Raw genomic sequence first — 22,753 nt, forward strand, 5'->3', positions numbered from 1 at the left:
ACGCTGCATACGTTCTTTCGCTGAATGATAAAAGTTCTCGCATGTTGTTGTACCACGCGTTCCAAAGTTACAGATGTTATTGATACTGATTTATTCTTTCCATGAAAGGTAAGTTCTTCTTTAACGTTAGCCTTTGGACTGTCACTTTCTTATGAGAATATTCTGGTAGGAATTTCGCTCATGATTCCATAACAGCTTTACTGTGGACTAACCTTGCTTTGGAAATGTGAGGCTATCAATACTAATGCTTAGTGGTTGATTAATAAGAACACGGGTGTTACTATATTTCCATTGCAACGCCACTAGCCTAACTTTGGAATATATTTTGTTTTGAATTGGGAAAGTACTGATTGGAAAGAAGATAAAGTATGACCTATACATTTTAATAAATACTTGTTTCATCCTTTTTTCTCTCATCTCTCTTATCCCCTGAATACTTGTCGATAATGATGAGGGTTATGGAAATCAGGGAGAGTATGGAGTTTGTATTATAAAAAAGGCAAAAATTAACAATATCAAAGAAAACTTTAATTCCTTAAACTGCCAAGAACCGTCATGTTTAGCATATTCAGAAATTGTGGGTTATTGCTATTTATTAATGTCAGTTTCTCATAGACAACACCCATCAGAGGATATGGCAAGTAGTTTAATGCAGTTTCATGATTTTGTTTTTAAAGAATGGGATATCATATGCTCATTTCCACTCCCATGGCAATACATCCTCCTTCAGAAAAATGTCAACACAAGTGTTTCAGGCAACCACTTGTTGAGAAACTTACAACAAATTATCATATATCCTATAGCACTGTAGCTTGCCTATGTCTTTGCAAACATGTTGTGTTAGGATAGGATTAAACTGTGAATATGAGTCTTCCGTCAATTCTTTTTGCGTAAAAGAGCATAGTGGATTTACATAAAGATTTTGTTAACGTAATTCTGCATCAGATTGGGGAAGAGCAGTGTGGTTTCAGAAGTGGTAGAGGATGTGTGGATCAGGTGTTTGCTTTGAAGAATGTATGTGAGAAATACTTAGAAAAGCAAATGGATTTGTATGTAGCATTTATGGATCTGGAGAAGGCATATGATAGAGTTGATAGAGATGCTCTGTGGAAGGTATTAAGAATATATGATGTGGGAGGAAAGTTGTTAGAAGCAGTGAAAAGTTTTTATCGAGGATGTAAGGCATGTGTACGTGTAGGAAGAGAGGAAAGTGATTGGTTCTCAGTGAATGTAGGTTTGCGGCAGGGGTGTGTGATGTCTCCATGGTTGTTTAATTTGTTTATGGATGGGGTTGTTAGGGAGGTAAATGCAAGAGTTTTGGAAAGAGGGGCAAGTATGAAGTCTGTTGGGGATGAGAGAGCTTGGGAAGTGAGTCAGTTGTTGTTCGCTGATGATACAGCGCTGGTGGCTGATTCATGTGAGAAACTGCAGAAGCTGGTGACTGAGTTTGGTAAAGTGCGTGGAAGAAGAAAGTTAAGAGTAAATGTGAATAAGAGCAAGGTTATTAGGTACAGTAGGGTTGAGGGTCAAGTCAATTGGGAGGTGAGTTTGAATGGAGAAAAACTGGAGGAAGTGAAGTGTTTTAGATATCTGGGAGTGGATCTGGCAGAGGATGGAACCATGGAAGTGGAAGTGGATCATAGGGTGGGGGAGGGGGCGAAAATTCTGGGGGCCTTGAAGAATGTGTGGAAGTCAAGAACATTATCTCGGAAAGCAAAAATGGGTATGTTTGAAGGAATAGTGGTTCCAACAATGTTGTATGGTTGCGAGGCGTGGGCTATGGATAGAGTTGTGCGCAGGAGGATGGATGTGCTGAAAATGAGATGTTTGAGGACAATGTGTGGTGTGAGGTGGTTTGATCGAGTGAGTAACGTAAGGGTAAGAGAGATGTGTGGAAATAAAAAGAGCGTGGTTGAGAGAGCAGAAGAGGGTGTTTTGAAGTGGTTTGGGCACATGGAGAGAATGAGTGAGGAAAGATTGACCAAGAGGATATATGTGTCGGAGGTGGAGGGAACGAGGAGAAGAGGGAGACCAAATTGGAGGTGGAAAGATGGAGTGAAAAAGATTCTGTGTGATCGGGGCCTGAACATGCAGGAGGGCTAAAGGAGGGCAAGGAATAGAGTGAATTGGAGCGATGTGGTATACCGGGGTTGACGTGCTGTCAGTGGATTGAATCAAGGCATGTGAAGCGGCTGGGGTAAACCATGGAAAGCTGTGTAGGTATGTATATTTGCGTGTGTGGACGTATGTATATACATGTGTATGGGGGGGGGGTTGGGCCATTTCTTTCGTCTGTTTCCTTGCGCTACCTCGCAAACGCGGGAGACAGCGACAAAGTATAATAAATAAATATATAAATAATTCTGCCTGTATGTTGTTTTAGTTGTTTTTCTGCGATGTGATTGTTAGCTTAATATATGAAAATGTAATTACATACTGTACTACCTCTGCATATACTAATACAGACATTGTAAGAGATGGGGTGCCTTGAATATATAACTTTCTTCCTTTACTGCTTATATGATTGATCAGAGATGTATCAGTAATCCTGAATTATACTTTTTGTATACATTAGTGAATTTTTTTAAGTTATTGGGATTCTTCTTTTATTCATTCAAACTCAAATACATTGTTTAAGTTCCAGACTGAAGTACTGTTTGCTTGTTTTTTTTTACTGTTGTTAGAATGGAGGACTTTCTGATATAATACATTTATTGTGTTTGAATACTAATTATAGATATTTGGTGTAGTTGTTGTTTTTAACACTGAAATATAGAGATTTTGTTACTGTCTTGATTTATTCTGAAAGTAGACAATAAAAAGCATAATTTAAAAATCTTTCTTTTCCTTTTTAGTGAACAGTACTCGAACTATATAAAGGATCTTCCTAAACAACAAAATTAGCTGAAATCCACAAAATTCAAGAGGATTACAGTATGGTCTATAAGAAACCTGTGTTATATATTTAGAAGACCCAGTCAGTAATGATAATATTTACTCTTGCAGCATTATCTATATATATATATATAATATTTACTGTATGTATTTCTTTGATTTTGTTTCATAATCATCCTAATAATGCAGTGGCATACTTTCCAGTCTTTCCAAAAAAATTAGTGTTTTTTAAGTAAAGTGAAAAACAGTGTCTTACATGAAATGGAAGAATATATAAGAATAATGAAACATCCAAAAGTTGGTGATATTTATGGACCTCAACTTAACCAGGGAGAAATAAACTTTCTGTGGGAACACATTGCTGAGAGAGCGATAGGCACCCAGCTAGTGTTGACATTTTGTACTTGGCAACATTGTGAAGTAAAATCCTAAAAATGCATTTAGGAAAGAAGTAAACCACTGCTATGAATATAGATGTCTTTTCTCGACATTGTTATTCAGTATTAAAGGTGTATAGAATCAACCCTACAGCAACAGTTGTACTTTGGTGGACTTTTACGTTTCTTTGATGTATTTTGTTGTTGTTCATAGGTACCACTTTGTCTTTAAGGTAACGTTATGGCTGTTGGGAAGCGCAAGGAACGGGACCTTTTCTCGGTGAGTAGAGAATCTTATATTTTGTTTATAGATGGGGTGATTAGGGAAGTAAACGCAAGAGTTTTAGAGAGAGGGGTGAGTATGCAGTCTGTTGGGGAGGAGAGGTCCTGGGAAGTGAGTCAGTTGTTCGCCAATGATACAGCTCTAATGGCTGATTTGAGTGAGAAACTGCAGAAGTTGGCAATGAGTTTGGAAAACCATGTGAAAGGAGAAAGTTGAGAGTAAATGTGAATGAGAGCAACATTATTAGGTTCAGTAGGGTTGAGGAACAAGGTAATTGGGATGTAAGTTTGAATTGAGAGAAATTGGAGGAAGTGAAGTGTTTTAGATATCTGGGACTGGACTTAGCAGCGGGTGGAACCATGGAAGTGGAAGTGAGTCACAGGGTTGGGGAGGGGGCACAGGTTCTGGAAGTGATGAAGAATATGTGGAAGGAGGGAACATTATCTCGGAGAGCAAAAATGGGTATGTTTGAAGGAATAGTAGTTCCAACAATATTGTCTGGATGCGAGGCATGGGTTATAGATGGGGTTGTACGGAGGGTGGATGTGTTGAAAATGAAATGTTTGAGGGCAATATGGGGTGTGAGATGGTTTGATCGAATAAGTAATGAAAGAGTAAGAGAGAGGTGTGGAAATAGAACGAGTGTGGTTGAGAGAGCAGAACATGGTGTGTTGAAATGGTTTGGACATATGGAAAAACAACGATCAAGTATAATAAGAATATATGAAAACTAATATATTTCATACATATTTGTCATTTCCCACATTAGTGAAGTAGCGTTAAGACACATGGGACTGAGCTTTAGAGGGAATATCCTCACTTGGCCCCCTCTTGTTTCCCTTGGAAAAACAAAATCGGGAGGGGAGGTTTTCCTGCCGCTCAGTTCCAAAAGAAGAAACAGAGAAGGGGGCCAAGTGAGAATATTCCCTCTAAGGTTCAGTCCTCTGTTCTTAATGCTACCTTGCTAACGTGGGAAATGGCGAATATGTATGAAAAAAATGATACAGTAAAGTGTGTCAAAGAAGAAAGCTGAGAGTAAATGTGAATAAGAGCAAGGTTATTAGGTTTAGTAGGGTTGAGAGGCAAGTTATTGGGGAGGTAAGTTTGAGTGGAGAAAACTGGAGGAAGTGAAGTGTTTTAGATATCTGGGAGTGGACTTAGCAGTGGATGGAACTATGGAAGCAGAAGTGAGTCACAGGGTGGGGGATGGAGTGAAGGTTCAAGGAGCATTGAAGAATGTGTAGAAAGCACGAATGTTATCTCAGAGAGCAAAAATGGGTATGTTTGAAGGAATAGTGGTTCCAACAATGTTATATGGTTGCGAAGCATGGGCTATAGATAGGGGTGTGTGGAGGAGAGTGGACGAGTTGGAAATGAAATGTTTGAGGACAATATGTGGTGTGAGGTGGTTTCATCGAGTAAGTGATGAAAGGGTAAGAGAGATGTGTGGTAATAAAAAGAGTATGGTTGAGAGAGGAGAAGAGGGTGTATTGAAATGATTTGGTCACATGGAGAGAATGAGTGAGGAAAGATTGACAAAGAGGATATATATGTCAGAGGTAGAGGGAACAATAAGTGGGAGACCAAATTGGAGGTGGAAGGATGGAATGAAAAAGATTTTAAGTGATTGGGGCATGAACATACAGGAGGGTGAAAGGCATGCAAGAAATGGAGGGAATTGGAATGATATGGTATACTGGGGTTGACGTGCTGTCAATGGATTGAACCAGGGTATGTGAAGCATCTGGGGTAAACCATGGAAAGTTTTGAGGGGCCTGGATGTGGAAAGGGAGCATTACACACGACAGCTAGACTGAGTGTGAACGAATGTGGCCTTTGTTGTCTTTTCCTAGCTCTACCTTGCGCGGGGGAAGGGGTGTGTAATTTCATGTGTGGCGGGATGGCGACAGGAATGGATGAAGGCAGCGTGTATGAATATGTACATGTGTATATATGTATATATGTGTGTATGTATATGTATGTATACGTTGAAATGTATAGGTATGTATGTGTGTGTGTGTGGGCATTTACGTGGATACATGTGTATGTGGGTGGGTTGGGCCATTTTTTTGTCTGTTTCCTTGTGCTTCTTCGCTAATGCGGTGCGGGAGACAGGGACTAAGTATGATAAATAGAAATATGGGAGCATCGGTGAAGGGGCAAATGGGGAGGTAATAACAAGTAATGGTGAAGTGAGAGGGAGATGGAGTGAGTATTTTGAAGGTTTGTTGAATGTTTTGATGATAGAGTGGCAGGTATAAGGTGTTTTGGTCGAGGTGGTGTGCGAAGTGAGAGGGTCAGGGAGAATGATTTGGTAAACAGAGAAGAGGTAGTGAAAGCTTTGTGGAAGATGAAAGCCAGCAAGGAATTTAATAAAAAAGGAGGTGACTGTGTTGTTGACTGGTTGGTGAGGATATTCAATGTATGCATGGTTCATGGTGAAGTGCCTGAGGATTGGTGGAATGCATGCATAGTGCCATTGTACAAAGGCAAAGGGGATAAAGGTGAGTGTTCAAATTACAGAGGTATAAGTTTGTTGAGTATTCCTGGGAAATTATATGGGAGGGTATTGATTGAGGGTGAATGCATGTACAGAGCATCAGATTGGGGAAGAGCAGTATGGTTTCAGAAGTGGTAGAAGATGTGTGGATCAGGTGTTTGCTTTGAAGAATGTATGTGAGAAATACTTTGAAAAACCGATGGATTTTTATGTAGCATTTATAGATCTGAAGAAGGCATATGATGTAGTTGATAGGGATGCTTTGTGGAAGGTATTAAGAGTATATGATGTGGGAGGTAAGTTGCTAGAAGCAGTGAAAAGTTTTATTGAGGATGTAAGGCATGTGTATGAGTAAGAAGAGAGGAAAGTGATTGGTTCCCAGTGAATATTGGTTTGTGGCAGGGGCGCTTGATGTCTCCATGGTTGTTTAATTTGTTTATGGATGAGGTTGTTATGGACTTAAATGCAAGAGTTTTGGAGAGTGGGCAAGTATGCAGTCTGTAGTGTATGAGAGGGCTTGAGAAGTGAGCCAGTCATTGTTTGCTGATGATACAGCACTGGTGGCTGATTCTGGTGAGAAACTACAGAAGCTGGTGACTGAGTTTGGTAAAGTGTGTGAAAGAAGAAAGCTGAGAGTAAATGTGAATAAGTGCAAGGTTATTAGGTTCAGTAGGGTTAAGGGACAAGTCAATTGGGAGGTAAGGTTGAATGGAGAAAAACTGGAGGAAGTGAGTGATTTAGATTTCTGGGAGTGGATTTGGCAGCGGATGGAACTGTGGAAGTGGAAATGAGTCACAGGGTGGGGGAGGGGGCGAAGGTTCTGGGAGTGTTGAAGAATGTGTTTAAGGTGAGAACGTTATCTCGGAGAGCAAAAATGGGTATGTTTGAAGGAATAGTGGTTCCAACAATGTTATATGGTTGCGAGGCATGGGCTATAGATAGGGTTGTGCATAGGAGGGTGGATGTGTTGGAAATGAGATGTTTGAGGACAATACGTGGTGTGAGGTGGTTTGATTAAGTAATGAAAGGGTAAGAGAGATGTGTGGTAATAAAGAGTGTGTTGAGAGAGGAGGGGAGGGTGTATTGAAATGGTTTGGTCAATTGAAGAGAATGAGTGAGGAAAGATTGACAAAGGGAATATGCGTGTCAGAGGTGGAGGGAATAAGTGTGAGACCAAATTGGAGGTGGAAGGGTGGAGTGAATATTTTGAGCGATCGGGCCCTGAACATACAGGAGGGTTAAAGGCATGCAAGGAGTAGAGTGAATTCAAACGATGTGATGTACTGGGGTCGACGTGCTGTCAATGGATTGAACCAGGGCACATGAAGCGTCTGGGGTAAACCATGGAAAGTTGTGTGGGGCCTGGATGTGGAAAGGGAGCTGTGGTTTCGGGCATTATTGCATGACAGCTAGAGACTGAGTGTGAACAAATGTGCTAATGCAGGAGACAGCGACAGAGTATGATAAAATGAACATATTTATGTGTATATATTTTTTTTTTTTATACTCTGTCGCTGTCTCCCGCATCTCCGAGGTAGCGCAAGGAAACAAACGAAAGAAATGGCCCAACCCCCCCCATACACATGTATATACATACGTCCACACACGCAAATATACATACCTACACAGCTTTCCATGGTTTACCCCAGACGCTTCACATGCCTTGATTCAATCCACTGAAAGCACGTCAACCCCGGTATACCACATCGCTCCAATTCACTCTATTCCTTGCCCTCCTTTCACCCTCCTGCATGTTCAGGCCCCGATCACACAAAATCTTTTTCACTCCATCTTTCCACCTCCAATTTGGTCTCCCTCTTCTCCTCGTTCCCTCCACCTCCGACACATATATCCTCTTGGTCAATCTTTCCTCACTCATTCTCTCCATGTGCCCAAACCACTTCAAAACACCCTCTTCTGCTCTCTCAACCACGCTCTTTTTATTTCCACACATCTCTCTTACCCTTACGTTACTCACTCGATCAAACCACCTCACACCACACATTGTCCTCAAACATCTCATTTCCAGCACATCCATCCTCCTGCGCACAACTCTATCCATAGCCCACGCCTCGCAACCATACAACATTGTTGGAACCACTATTCCTTCAAACATACCCATTTTTGCTTTCTGAGATAATGTTCTCGACTTCCACACATTCTTCAAGGCCCCCAGAATTTTCGCCCCCTCCCCCACCCTATGATCCACTTCCGCTTCCATGGTTCCATCCGCTGCCAGATCCACTCCCAGATATCTAAAACACTTCACTTCCTCCAGTTTTTCTCCATTCAAACTCACCTCCCAATTGACTTGACCCTCAACCCTACTGTACCTAATAACCTTGCTCTTATTCACATTTACTCTTAACTTTCTTCTTCCACACACTTTACCAAACTCAGTCACCAGCTTCTGCAGTTTCTCACATGAATCAGCCACCAGCGCTGTATCATCAGCGAACAACAACTGACTCACTTCCCAAGCTCTCTCATCCCCAACAGACTTCATACTTGCCCCTCTTTCCAAAACTCTTGCATTCACCTCCCTAACAACCCCATCCATAAACAAATTAAACAACCATGGAGACATCACACACCCCTGCCGCAAACCTACATTCACTGAGAACGAATCACTTTCCTCTCTTCCTACACGTACACATGCCTTACATCCTCGATAAAAACTTTTCACTGCTTCTAACAACTTTCCTCCCACACCATATATTCTTAATACCTTCCACAGAGCATCTCTATCAACTCTATCATATGCCTTCTTCAGATCCATAAATGCTACATACAAATCCATTTGCTTTTCAAAGTATTTCTCACATACATTCTTCAAAGCAAACACCTGATCCACACATCCTCTACCACTTCTGAAACCACACTGCTCTTCCCCAATCTGATGCTCTGTACATGCCTTCACCCTCTCAATCAATACCCTCCCATATGATTTACCAGGAATACTCAACAAACTTATACCTCTGTAATTTGAGCACTCACTCTTATCCCCTTTGCCTTTGTACAATGGCACTATGCACGCATTCCGCCAATCCTCAGGCACCTCACCATGAGTCATACATACATTAAATAACCTTACCAACCAGTCAACAATACAGTCACCCCCTTTTTTAATAAATTCCACTGCAATACCATCCAAACCTGCTGCCTTGCCGGCTTTCATCTTCCGCAAAGCTTTCACTACCTCTTCTCTGTTTACCAAATCATTTTCCCTAACCCTCTCACTCTGCACACCACCTCGACCAAAACACCCTATATCTGCCACTCTATCATCAAACACATTCAACAAACCTTCAAAATACTCACTCCATCTCCTTCTCACATCACCACTACCTGTTATCACCTCCCCATTTGCGCCCTTCACTGAAGTTCCCATTTGCTCCCTTGTCTTACGCACTTTATTTACCTCCTTCCAGAACATCTTTTTATTCTCCCTAAAATTTAATGATACTCTCTCACCCCAACTCTCATTTGCCCTTTTTTTCACCTCTTGCACCTTTCTCTTGGCCTCCTGCCTCTTTCTTTTATACATCTCCCACTCAATTGCATTTTTTCCCCGCAAAAATCGTCCAAATGCCTCTCTCTTCTCTTTCACTAGTACTCTTACTTCTTCATCCCACCACTCACTACCCTTTCTAATCAACCCACCTCCCACTCTTCTCATGCCACAAGCATCTTTTGCGCAATCCATCACTGATTCCCTAAATACATCCCATTCCTCCCCCACTCCCCTTACTTCCATTGTTCTCACCTTTTTCCATTCTGTACTCAGTCTCTCCTGGTACTTCCTCACACAGGTCTCCTTCCCAAGCTCACTTGCTCTCACCACCCTCTTCACCCCAACATTCACTCTTCTTTTCTGAAAACCCATACAAATCTTCACCTTAGCCTCCAAAAGATAATGATCAGACATCCCTCCAGTTGCACCTCTCAGCACATTAACATCCAAAAGTCTCTCTTTCGCACGCCTGTCAATTAACACGTAATCCAATAACGCTCTCTGGCCATCTCTCCTACTTACATAAGTATACTTATGTATATCTCGCTTTTTAAACCAGGTATTCCCAATCATCAGTCCTTTTTCAGCACATAAATCTACAAGCTCTTCACCATTTCCATTTACAACACTGAACACCCCATGTATACCAATTATTCCCTCAACTGCCACATTACTCACCTTTGCATTCAAATCACCCATCACTATAACCCGGTCTCGTGCATCAAAACCACTAACACACTCATTCAGCTGCTCCCAAAACACTTGCCTCTCATGATCTTTCTTCTCATGCCCAGGTGCATATGCACCAATAATCACCCACCTCTCTCCATCAACTTTCAGTTTTACCCATATTAATCAAGAATTTACTTTCTTACACTCTATCACATACTCCCACAACTCCTGTTTCAGGAGTATTGCTACTCCTTCCCTTGCTCTTGTCCTCTCACTAACCCCTGACTTTACTCCCCAGACATTTCCAAACCACTCTTCCCCTTTACCCTTGAGCTTCGTTTTTATATTTATATTTATTTATTTTGCTTTTTCGCTGTCTCCCACGTTAGCAAGGTAGCACAAGGAAACAGACGAAAGAATGGCCCAACCCGCCAACATACACATGCATATACATACACATCCACACACGCAAATATACATACCTATACATCTCAATGTACATATATATATATATATATATATATATATATATATATATATATATATATATATATATATATATACACACACAACAGACATATACACATATACACATGTACATAATTCATACTGTCTGCCTTTCTTTGTTCCCATCGCCACCCTGCCACACATGGAATAACCCCCTCCCCCCTCATGTGTGCGAGGGTAGCGCTAGGAAAAGACAACAAAGGCCCCATTCGTTCACACTCAGTCTCTAGCTGTCATGTAATAATGCACCGAAACCACAGCTCTCTTTCCACATCCAGGCCCCACACAGCTTTCCATGGTTTACCCCAGACGCTTCACATGCCTTGATTCAATCCACTGAAAGCACGTCAACCCCGGTATACCACATCGCTCCAATTCACTCTATTCCTTGCCCTCCTTTCACCCTCCTGCATGTTCAGGCCCCGATCACACAAAATCTTTTTCACTCCATCTTTCCACCTCCAATTTGGTCTCCCTCTTCTCCTCGTTCCCTCCACCTCCGACACATATATCCTCTTGGTCAATCTTTCCTCACTCATTCTCTCCATGTGCCCAAACCACTTCAAAACACCCTCTTCTGCTCTCTCAACCACGCTCTTTTTATTTCCACACATCTCTCTTACCCTTACGTTACTCACTCGATCAAACCACCTCACACCACACATTGTCCTCAAACATCTCATTTCCAGCACATCCATCCTCCTGCGCACAACTCTATCCATAGCCCACGCCTCGCAACCATACAACATTGTTGGAACCACTATTCCTTCAAACATACCCATTTTTGCTTTCTGAGATAATGTTCTCGACTTCCACACATTCTTCAAGGCCCCCAGAATTTTCGCCCCCTCCCCCACCCTATGATCCACTTCCGCTTCCATGGTTCCATCCGCTGCCAGATCCACTCCCAGATATCTAAAACACTTCACTTCCTCCAGTTTTTCTCCATTCAAACTCACCTCCCAATTGACTTGACCCTCAACCCTACTGTACCTAATAACCTTGCTCTTATTCACATTTACTCTTAACTTTCTTCTTCCACACACTTTACCAAACTCAGTCACCAGCTTCTGCAGTTTCTCACATGAATCAGCCACCAGCGCTGTATCATCAGCGAACAACAACTGACTCACTTCCCAAGCTCTCTCATCCCCAACAGACTTCATACTTGCCCCTCTTTCCAAAACTCTTGCATTCACCTCCCTAACAACCCCATCCATAAACAAATTAAACAACCATGGAGACATCACACACCCCTGCCGCAAACCTACATTCACTGAGAACGAATCACTTTCCTCTCTTCCTACACGTACACATGCCTTACATCCTCGATAAAAACTTTTCACTGCTTCTAACAACTTTCCTCCCACACCATATATTCTTAATACCTTCCACAGAGCATCTCTATCAACTCTATCATATGCCTTCTTCAGATCCATAAATGCTACATACAAATCCATTTGCTTTTCAAAGTATTTCTCACATACATTCTTCAAAGCAAACACCTGATCCACACATCCTCTACCACTTCTGAAACCACACTGCTCTTCCCCAATCTGATGCTCTGTACATGCCTTCACCCTCTCAATCAATACCCTCCCATATGATTTACCAGGAATACTCAACAAACTTATACCTCTGTAATTTGAGCACTCACTCTTATCCCCTTTGCCTTTGTACAATGGCACTATGCACGCATTCCGCCAATCCTCAGGCACCTCACCATGAGTCATACATACATTAAATAACCTTACCAACCAGTCAACAATACAGTCACCCCCTTTTTTAATAAATTCCACTGCAATACCATCCAAACCTGCTGCCTTGCCGGCTTTCATCTTCCGCAAAGCTTTCACTACCTCTTCTCTGTTTACCAAATCATTTTCCCTAACCCTCTCACTCTGCACACCACCTCGACCAAAACACCCTATATCTGCCACTCTATCATCAAACACATTCAACAAACCTTCAAAATACTCACTCCATCTCCTTCTCACATCACCACTACCTGTTATCACCTCCCCATTTGCGCCCTTCACTGAAGTTCCCATTTGCTCCCTTGTCTTACGCACTTTATTTACCTCCTTCCAGAACATCTTTTTATTCTCCCTAAAATTTAATGATACTCTCTCACCCCAACTCTCATTTGCCCTTTTTTTCACCTCTTGCACCTTTCTCTTGGCCTCCTGCCTCTTTCTTTTATACATCTCCCACTCAATTGCATTTTTTCCCCGCAAAAATCGTCCAAATGCCTCTCTCTTCTCTTTCACTAGTACTCTTACTTCTTCATCCCACCACTCACTACCCTTTCTAATCAACCCACCTCCCACTCTTCTCATGCCACAAGCATCTTTTGCGCAATCCATCACTGATTCCCTAAATACATCCCATTCCTCCCCCACTCCCCTTACTTCCATTGTTCTCACCTTTTTCCATTCTGTACTCAGTCTCTCCTGGTACTTCCTCACACAGGTCTCCTTCCCAAGCTCACTTGCTCTCACCACCCTCTTCACCCCAACATTCACTCTTCTTTTCTGAAAACCCATACAAATCTTCACCTTAGCCTCCAAAAGATAATGATCAGACATCCCTCCAGTTGCACCTCTCAGCACATTAACATCCAAAAGTCTCTCTTTCGCACGCCTGTCAATTAACACGTAATCCAATAACGCTCTCTGGCCATCTCTCCTACTTACATAAGTATACTTATGTATATCTCGCTTTTTAAACCAGGTATTCCCAATCATCAGTCCTTTTTCAGCACATAAATCTACAAGCTCTTCACCATTTCCATTTACAACACTGAACACCCCATGTATACCAATTATTCCCTCAACTGCCACATTACTCACCTTTGCATTCAAATCACCCATCACTATAACCCGGTCTCGTGCATCAAAACCACTAACACACTCATTCAGCTGCTCCCAAAACACTTGCCTCTCATGATCTTTCTTCTCATGCCCAGGTGCATATGCACCAATAATCACCCACCTCTCTCCATCAACTTTCAGTTTTACCCATATTAATCAAGAATTTACTTTCTTACACTCTATCACATACTCCCACAACTCCTGTTTCAGGAGTATTGCTACTCCTTCCCTTGCTCTTGTCCTCTCACTAACCCCTGACTTTACTCCCCAGACATTTCCAAACCACTCTTCCCCTTTACCCTTGAGCTTCGTTTTTATATTTATATTTATTTATTTTGCTTTTTCGCTGTCTCCCACGTTAGCAAGGTAGCACAAGGAAACAGACGAAAGAATGGCCCAACCCGCCAACATACACATGCATATACATACACATCCACACACGCAAATATACATACCTATACATCTCAATGTACATATATATATATATATATATATATATATATATATATATATATATATATATATATATATATATACACACACAACAGACATATACACATATACACATGTACATAATTCATACTGTCTGCCTTTCTTTGTTCCCATCGCCACCCTGCCACACATGGAATAACCCCCTCCCCCCTCATGTGTGCGAGGTAGCGCTAGGAAAAGACAACAAAGGCCCCATTCGTTCACACTCAGTCTCTAGCTGTCATGTAATAATGCACCGAAACCACAGCTCTCTTTCCACATCCAGGCCCCACACAACTTTCCATGGTTTACCCCAGACGCTTCACATGCCCTGGTTCAATCCATTGACAGCACGTTGACCCCGGTATACCACATCGTTCCAATTCACTCTATTCCTTGCACGCCTTTGACCCTCCTGCGTGTTCAGGCCCCGATCACTCAAAATCTTTTTCACTCCATCCTTCCACCTAAAATTTGGTTTCCCACTTCTCCTCCTTCCCTCCACCTCTGACACATATATCCTCTTTGTCAATCTTTCCTCACTCATTCTCTCCATGTGACCAAACCATTTCAAAACACCCTCTTCTGCTCTCTCAACCACACTCTTTTTATTTCCACACATCTCTCTTACCCTATTATTACTTACTCGATCAAACCACCTCACACCACATATTGTCCTCAAACCTCTCATTTCCAGCACATCCACCCTCCTGCGCACAACTCTGTCCATAGCCCACGCCTCGCAACCATACAACATTGTTGGAACACTATTCCTGTTGGAACCACTATTCCTTCAAACATACCCATTTTTGCTTTCCGAGATAATGTTCTTGACTTCCATACATTCTTCAATGCTCACAGAATTTTCGACCCCTCCCCCACCCTATGATTCACTTCCGCTTCCATGGTTCCATCCGCTGCCAGATCCACTCCCAGATATCTAAAACACTTCACATCCTCCAGTTTTTCTCCATTCAAACTTACCTCCCAATTGACTTGACCCTCACCTACTGTACCTAATAACCTTGCTTTATTCACATTTACTCTTAACTTTCTTCTTTCACACACTTTACCAAACTCAGTCACCAGCTTCTGCAGTTTCTTACATGAATCAGCCACTAGCGCTGTATCATCAGTGAACAACAACTGACTCACTTCCCAAGCTCTCTCATCCACAACAGTGCATACTTGCCCCTCTTTCCAAAACTCTTGCATTCACCTCCCTAACAACCCCATCCATAAACAAATTAAACAACCATGGAGACATCACACACCCCTGCCGCAAACCTACATTCACTGAGAACCAATCACTTTCCTCTCTTCCTACACGTACACATGCCTTACATCCTCGATAAAAACTTCTCACTGCTTCTGACAACTTTCCTCCCACACCATATATTCTTAAAACCTTCCACAGAGCATCTCTATCAACTCTATCATATGCCTTCTCCAGATCCATAAATGCTACATACAAATCCATTTGTTTTTCTAAGTATTTCTCACATACATTCTTCAACGCAAACACCTGATCCACACATCCTCTACCACTTCTGAAACCACACTGCTCTTCCCCAATCTGATGCTCTGTACATGCCTTCACCCTCTCAATCAATACCCTCCCATATAATTTACCAGGAATACTCAACACACTTATGCCTCTGTAATTTGAGCACTCACTCTTATGTTTGCCTTTGTACAATGGCACTATGCAAGCATTCAGCCAATCCTCAGGCACCTCACCATGAATCATACATACATTAAATAACCTTACCAACCAGTCAACAATACAGTCACCCCCTTTTTTAATAAATTCCACTGCAATACCATTCAAACCTGCTGCCTTGCCGGCTTTCATCTTCCATAAAGCTTTTACTACCTCTTCTCTATTTACCAAATCATTTTCCCTAACCCTCTCACTTTGCACGCCACCTCGACCAAAACACCCTATATCTGCCACTCTATCATCAAACACATTCAACAAACCTTCAAAATACTCACTCCATCTCCTTCTCACGTCACCACTACTTGTTATCACCTCCCCATTAGCCCCCTTCACTGAAGTTTCCATTTGCTCCCTTGTCTTATGCACTTTATTTACCTCCTTCCAAAACATCTTGTTATTCTCCCTGAAATTTAATGATACTCTCTCACCCCAACTCTGATTTGCCCTCTTTTTCACCTCTTGCACCTTTCTCTTGACCCCCTGTCTCTTTCTTTTATACCTCTCCCACTCATTTGCATTTTTTCCCTGCAAAAATCATCCAAATTGACTCTCTCTTCTCTTTCACTAATAATCTTACTTCTTCATCCCACCACTCACTACCTTTTCTAATCAACCCACCTTCCATGCTTCTCATGCCACAAGCATCTTTTGCACAAGCCATCACTGCTTCCCTAAATACATCCCATTCCTCCCCCACTCCCCTTACCTCCTTTGTTCTCACCTTTTTCAATTCTGTACTCAGTCTCTCCTGGTACTTCCTCACACAAGTCTCCTTCCCAAGCTCACTTACTCTCACTACTCTCTTCACCCCAACTTTCTCTCTTCTTTTCTGAAAACCCATACAAATCTTCACCTTCGCCTCCACAAGATAATGATCAGACATCTCTCCAGTTGCACCTCTCAGCACATTAACATCCAAAAGTCTCTCTTTCGTGCGTCTGTCAATTAACACGTAATCCAATAACGCTCTCTGGCCATCTCTCCTACTTACATACGTATACTTATGTATATCTCGCTTTTTAAACCAGGTATTCCCAACCACCAGTCCTTTTTCAGCACATAAATCTACAAGCTCTTCACCATTTCCATTTATAACACTGAACACTCCATGTATACCAATTATTCCCTCAATTGTCACATTACTCACCTTTGCATTCAAATTACCCATCACACACAAATATACATACCTATACTTCTCAATGTATACATATATATACACACAGACTTATACATATATACACATGTACATAATTCATACTGTCTGCCTTTATTCATTCCCATCGCCACCCTGTCACAAGTGAATTAACAACCCCCTCCCCCCTCATGTGCGGGAGGTAGTGCTAGGAAGACAACAAAGGCCCCATTCGTTCACACTCAGTCTCTAGCTGTCATGTAATTGTGCACCGAAACCTCAGCTCCCTTTCGACATGCAGGCCCCACACAACTTTCCATGGTTTACCCCAGACACTTCACATGCCCTGGTTCAATCCATTGAGAGCACGTCGACCTCGGTATACCACATTGTTCCAATTCACTCTATTCCCTGCACGCCTTTGACCCTCCTGCATGTTCAGGCCCCGATCACTCAAAATCTCTTTCACTCCATCTTTCCACCTCCAATTTGGTCTCCCACTTCTCCTCCTTCCCTCCACCTCTGACACATATATCCTCTTGGTCAATCTTTCTTCACTCATTCTCACCATGTGACGAAACCATTTCAAAACGCCCTCTTCTACTCTCTCAACCACACTCTTTTTATTACCACACATCTCTCTTACCCTATTATTACTTACTCGATCAAACCACCTCACACAACATATTGTCCTCAAACATCTCATTTCCAGCACATCCACCCTCCTGCGCACAACTCTACCCATAGCCCACACCTCGCAACCATACAACATTGTTGGAACCACTATTCCTTCAAAGATACCCATTTTTGCTTTCCGAGATAATGTTCTTGACTTCCATACATTCTTCAAGGCTCCCAGAATTTTTGCCCCCTCCCTCACATTATGATTCACTTCCGCCTCCATGGTTCCATGCGCTGCCAAATCCACTCCCAGATAGCTAAAATGCTTCACTTCCTCCAGCTTTTCTCCATTCAAACTTACCTCCCAGTTGACTTGACCCTCAACCCTACTGTACCTAATATTCTTGCTCTTATTCACATTTACTCTTAACTTCCTTCTTTCACACACTTTACCAAACTCAGTCACCAGCTTCTGCAGTTTCTCACCAGTGCTGTATCATCAGCAAACAACAACTGACTCACTTCTCAAGCTCTCTCATCCACAACAGACTTCATACTTGTCCCTCTTTCCAAAACTCTTGCATTCACCTCCCTAAAAACCCCATCCATAAACAAATTAAACAACCATGGAGACATCATGCACCCCTGCCGCAAACCAATATTCACTGAGAACCAATCACTTTCCTCTCTTCCTACACGTACACATGCCTTACATCCTTGATAAAAACTTTTCATTGCTTCTAACAACTTGCCTCCCATACCATACATTCTTAATACCTTCCACAGAGCATCTCTATCAACTCTATCATATGCCTTCTCCAGATCCATAAATGCTGCATACAAATCCATTTGCTTTTCTAAGTACTTCTCACATACATTTTTCAAAGCAAACACCTGATCCAGACATCTTGTACCAATTCTGAAACCATACTGGTCTTCCCTAATCTGATGCTCTGCACATGCCTTCACCCCCTCAATCAATACCCTCCCATATAATTTACCAGGAATACTCAATAAACTTATACCTCTGTAATTTGAGCACTCACTCTTATCCCCTTTGCCTATGTACAATGGCACTATGCAAGCATTCCGCCAATCCTCAGGCACCTCATCATGAGTCATACATACATTAAATAACCTTACCATCCAGTTTTTTAATAAATTCCACTGCAATACCATCGAAACCCATTGCCTTGCTGGCTTTCATCTTCCGCAAAGCTTTTACTACCTTTTCTCTGTTTACCAAATCATTCTCCCTAACACTCTTACTTTGCACACCACCTCAACCAAAACAACCTATATCTGCCACTCTATCATCAAACATATTCAACAAACCTTCAAAATACTCACTCCATCTCCTTCTCACATCACCACTACTTATTATCATCTCCTCATTAGCCCCCTTCACTGATGTTCCTATTTGTTCCCTTGTCTTACGCACTTTATTTACCTCCTTCCAAAACATCCTTTTATTCCCCCTAAAATTTAATGATACTCTCTCACCCCAACTCTCATTTGCCCTCTTTTTTGCCTCTTGCACCTTTCTCTTGACCTCCTGCCCCATTCTTGTATACATCTCCCAGTCATTTTCATTATTTCCCTGCAAAAATCATCCAAATGCCTCTCTTCTCTTTCACTGATAATCTTACTTCTTCATCCCACCACTCACTTACCCTTTCTAATCTGCCCACCTCCCACGCTTCTCATGCCACAAGCATCTCTTGTACAAGCCATCACTGCTTCCCTAAATACATCCCATTCCTCCCCCACTCCCCTTATGTCCTTTGTTCTCACCTTTTTCCATTCTGTACTAAGTCTCTCCTGGTACTTCCTCACACAACATTTCAACATATGCAAATATATACATACACAGACATATACATATAAATACATGTACATATCCATAACTAACTAAAAGTTATACTTTTATAGTTATAATAGTGAAATTGGAGAAAAATGTAGCTTAGACATTGAAGCTTATTGATACAGTGGTTAAATTGATGAGAACTGCTATTGACGTTTGTGTAAATAAATTATACATTTCCTTTTTTCCATAGCCAGAGGTTGAACCATTATGTGACATTCTTTTTTTCATTCATTTCAAGCTAGAAGTTTCAGTTTTCTAAATTGTTTCTTACATTTCTCATATGTATATATATGTATGTGTGTGTGTGTGTATATGTGCGTATGTATGTGTATGTGTGTGTATGTGTATATGTATATATATATGTATATTATCCCTGGGGATAGGGGTGAAAGAATACTTCCCACGTATTCCTCGCGTGTCGTAGAAAGCGACTAGAGGGGACGGGAGCGGGGGGCCAGAAATCCTCCCCTCCTTGTATTAACTTTCTAAAATGGGAAACAGAAGAAGGAGTCACGCGGGAAGTGCTCATCCTCCTCGAAGGCTCAGAGTGGGGTGCCTAAATGTGTGTGGATGTAACCAAGATGTGAAAAAAGGAGAGATAGGTAGTATGTTTGAGGAAAGGAACCTGGATGTTTTGGCTCTGAGTGAAACAAAGCTCAAGGGTAAAGGGGAAGAGTGGTTTGGGAATGTCTAGGGAGTAAAGTCAGGGGTTAGTGAGAGGACAAGAGCAAGGAAAGGAGTAGCAATACTCCTGAAACAGGAGTTGTGGGAGTATGTGATAGAGTGTAAGAAAGTAAATTCTCGATTAATATGGGTAAAACTGAAAGTTGATGGAGAGAGGTGGGTGATTATTGGTGCATATGCACCTGGGCATGAGAAGAAAGATCAAGAGAGGCAAGTGTTTTGGGAGCAGCTGAATGAGTGTGTTAGTGGTTTTGATGCACGAGACCGGGTTATAGTGATGGGTGATTTGAATGCAAAGGTGAGTAATGTGGCAGTTGAGGGAATAATTGGTATACATGGGGTGTTCAGTGTTGTAAATGGAAATGGTGAAGAGCTTGTAGATTTATGTGCTGAAAAAGGACTGATGATTGGGAATACCTGGTTTAAAAAGCGAGATATACATAAGTATACTTATGTAAGTAGGAGAGATGGCCAGAGAGCGTTATTGGATTACGTGTTAATTGACAGGCGTGCGAAAGAGAGACTTTTGGATGTTAATGTGCTGAGAGGTGCAACTGGAGGGATGTCTGATCATTATCTTGTGGAGGCTAAGGTGAAGATTTGTATGGGTTTTCAGAAAAGAAGAGTGAATGTTGGGGTGAAGAGGGTGGTGAGAGTAAGTGAGCTTGAGAAGGAGACCTGTGTGAGGAAGTACCAGGAGAGACTGAGTACAGAATGGAAAAAGGTGAGAACAATGGAAATAAGGGGAGTGGGGGAGGAATGGGATGTATTTAGGGAATCAATGATGGATTGCGCAGAAGATGCTTGTGGCATGAGAAGAGTGGGAGGTGGGTTGATTAGAAAGGGTAGTGAGTGGTGGGATGAAGAAGTAAGAGTATTAGTGAAAGAGAAGAGAGAGGCATTTGGACGATTTTTGCAGGGAAAAAATGCAATTGAGTGGGAGATGTATAAAAGAAAGAGACAGGAGGTCAAGAGAAAGGTGCAAGAGGTGAAAAAAAGGGCAAATGAGAGTTGGGGTGAGAGAGTATCATTAAATTTTAGGGAGAATAAAAAGATGTTCTGGAAGGAGGTAAATAAAGTGCGTAAGACAAGGGAGCAAATGGGAACTTCAGTGAAGGGCGCAAATGGGGAGGTGATAACAAGTAGTGGTGATGTGAGAAGGAGATGGAGTGAGTATTTTGAAGGTTTGTTGAATGTGTTTGATGATAGAGTGGCAGATATAGGGTGTTTTGGTCGAGGTGGTGTGCAAAGTGAGAGGGTTAGGGAAAATGATTTGGTAAACAGAGAAGAGGTAGTGAAAGCTTTGCGGAAGATGAAAGCCGGCAAGGCAGCAGGTTTGGATGGTATTGCAGTGGAATTTATTAAAAAAGGGGGTGACTGTATTGTTGACTGGTTGGTAAGGTTATTTAATGTATGTATGACTCATGGTGAGGTGCCTAAGGATTGGCGGAATGCGTGCATAGTGCCATTGTACAAAGGCAAAGGGGATAAGAGTGAGTGCTCAAATTACAGAGGTATTGATTGAGAGGGTGAAGGCATGTACAGAGCATCAGATTGGGGAAGAGCAGTGTGGTTTCAGAAGTGGTAGAGGATGTGTGGATCAGGTGTTTGCTTTGAAGAATGTATGTGAGAAATACTTTGAAAAGCAAATGGATTTGTATGTAGCATTTATGGATCTGGAGAAGGCATATGATAGAGTTGATAGAGATGCTCTGTGGAAGGTATTAAGAATATATGGTGTGGGAGGAAAGTTGTCAGAAGCAGTGAAAAGTTTTTATCGGGGATGTAAGGCATGTGTACGTGTAGGAAGAGAGGAAAGTGATTGGTTCTCAGTGAATGTAGGTTTGCGGCAGGGGTGTGTGATGTCTCCATGGTTGTTTAATTTGTTTATGGATGGGGTTGTTAGGGAGGTAAATGCAAGAGTTTTGGAAAGAGGGGCAAGTATGAAGTCTGTTGGGGATGAGAGAGCTTGGGAAGTGAGTCAGTTGTTGTTCGCTGATGATACAGCGCTGGTGGCTGATTCATGTGAGAAACTGCAGAAGCTGGTGACTGAGTTTGGAAAAGTGTGTGGAAGAAGAAAGTTAAGAGTAAATGTGAAAAAGAGCAAGGTTATTAGGTACAGTAGGGTTGAGGGTCAAGTCAATTGGTAGGTGAGTTTGAATGGAGAAAAACTGGAGGAAGTGAAGTGTTTTAGATATCTGGGAGTGGATCTGGCAGCGGATGGAACCATGGAAGCGGAAGTGGATCATAGGGTGGGGGAGGGGGCGAAAATCCTGGGGGCCTTGAAGAATGTGTGGAAGTCAAGAACATTATCTCGGAAAGCAAAAATGGGTATGTTTGAAGGAATAGTGGTTCCAACAATGTTGTATGGTTGCGAGGCGTGGGCTATGGATAGAGTTGTTCGCAGGAGGATGGATGTGCTGGAAATGAGATGTTTGAGGACAATGTGTGGTGTGAGGTGGTTTGATCGAGTGAGTAACGTAAGGGTAAGAGAGATGTGTGGAAATAAAAAGAGCGTGGTTGAGAGAGCAGAAGAGGGTGTTTTGAAGTGGTTTGGGCACATGGAGAGGATGAGTGAGGAAAGATTGACCAAGAGGATATATGTGTCGGAGGTGGAGGGAACAAGGAGAAGAG

At 42.0% G+C, this 22,753-nt stretch overlaps 1 protein-coding gene across 1 annotated transcript in view; it reads left to right on the top strand.

Moving 5' to 3' along the window:
* Nucleotides 1-22,753, top strand: part of Rrp5 (Ribosomal RNA Processing 5) — a 151,611-nt gene continuing 128,858 nt past the window's right edge. The window contains exons 1-2 of the mRNA XM_071668104.1: nt 1-108; nt 3,506-3,552. Of these exons, the coding sequence (XP_071524205.1) occupies nt 102-108; nt 3,506-3,552 (54 nt within the window). The 5' untranslated portion in view covers nt 1-101. The remainder of the gene's footprint in view (nt 109-3,505; nt 3,553-22,753) is intronic.

This window comes from Panulirus ornatus, chromosome 12, assembly GCF_036320965.1.
Source record: "Panulirus ornatus isolate Po-2019 chromosome 12, ASM3632096v1, whole genome shotgun sequence".
NCBI lineage: Eukaryota > Metazoa > Arthropoda > Malacostraca > Decapoda > Palinuridae > Panulirus > Panulirus ornatus.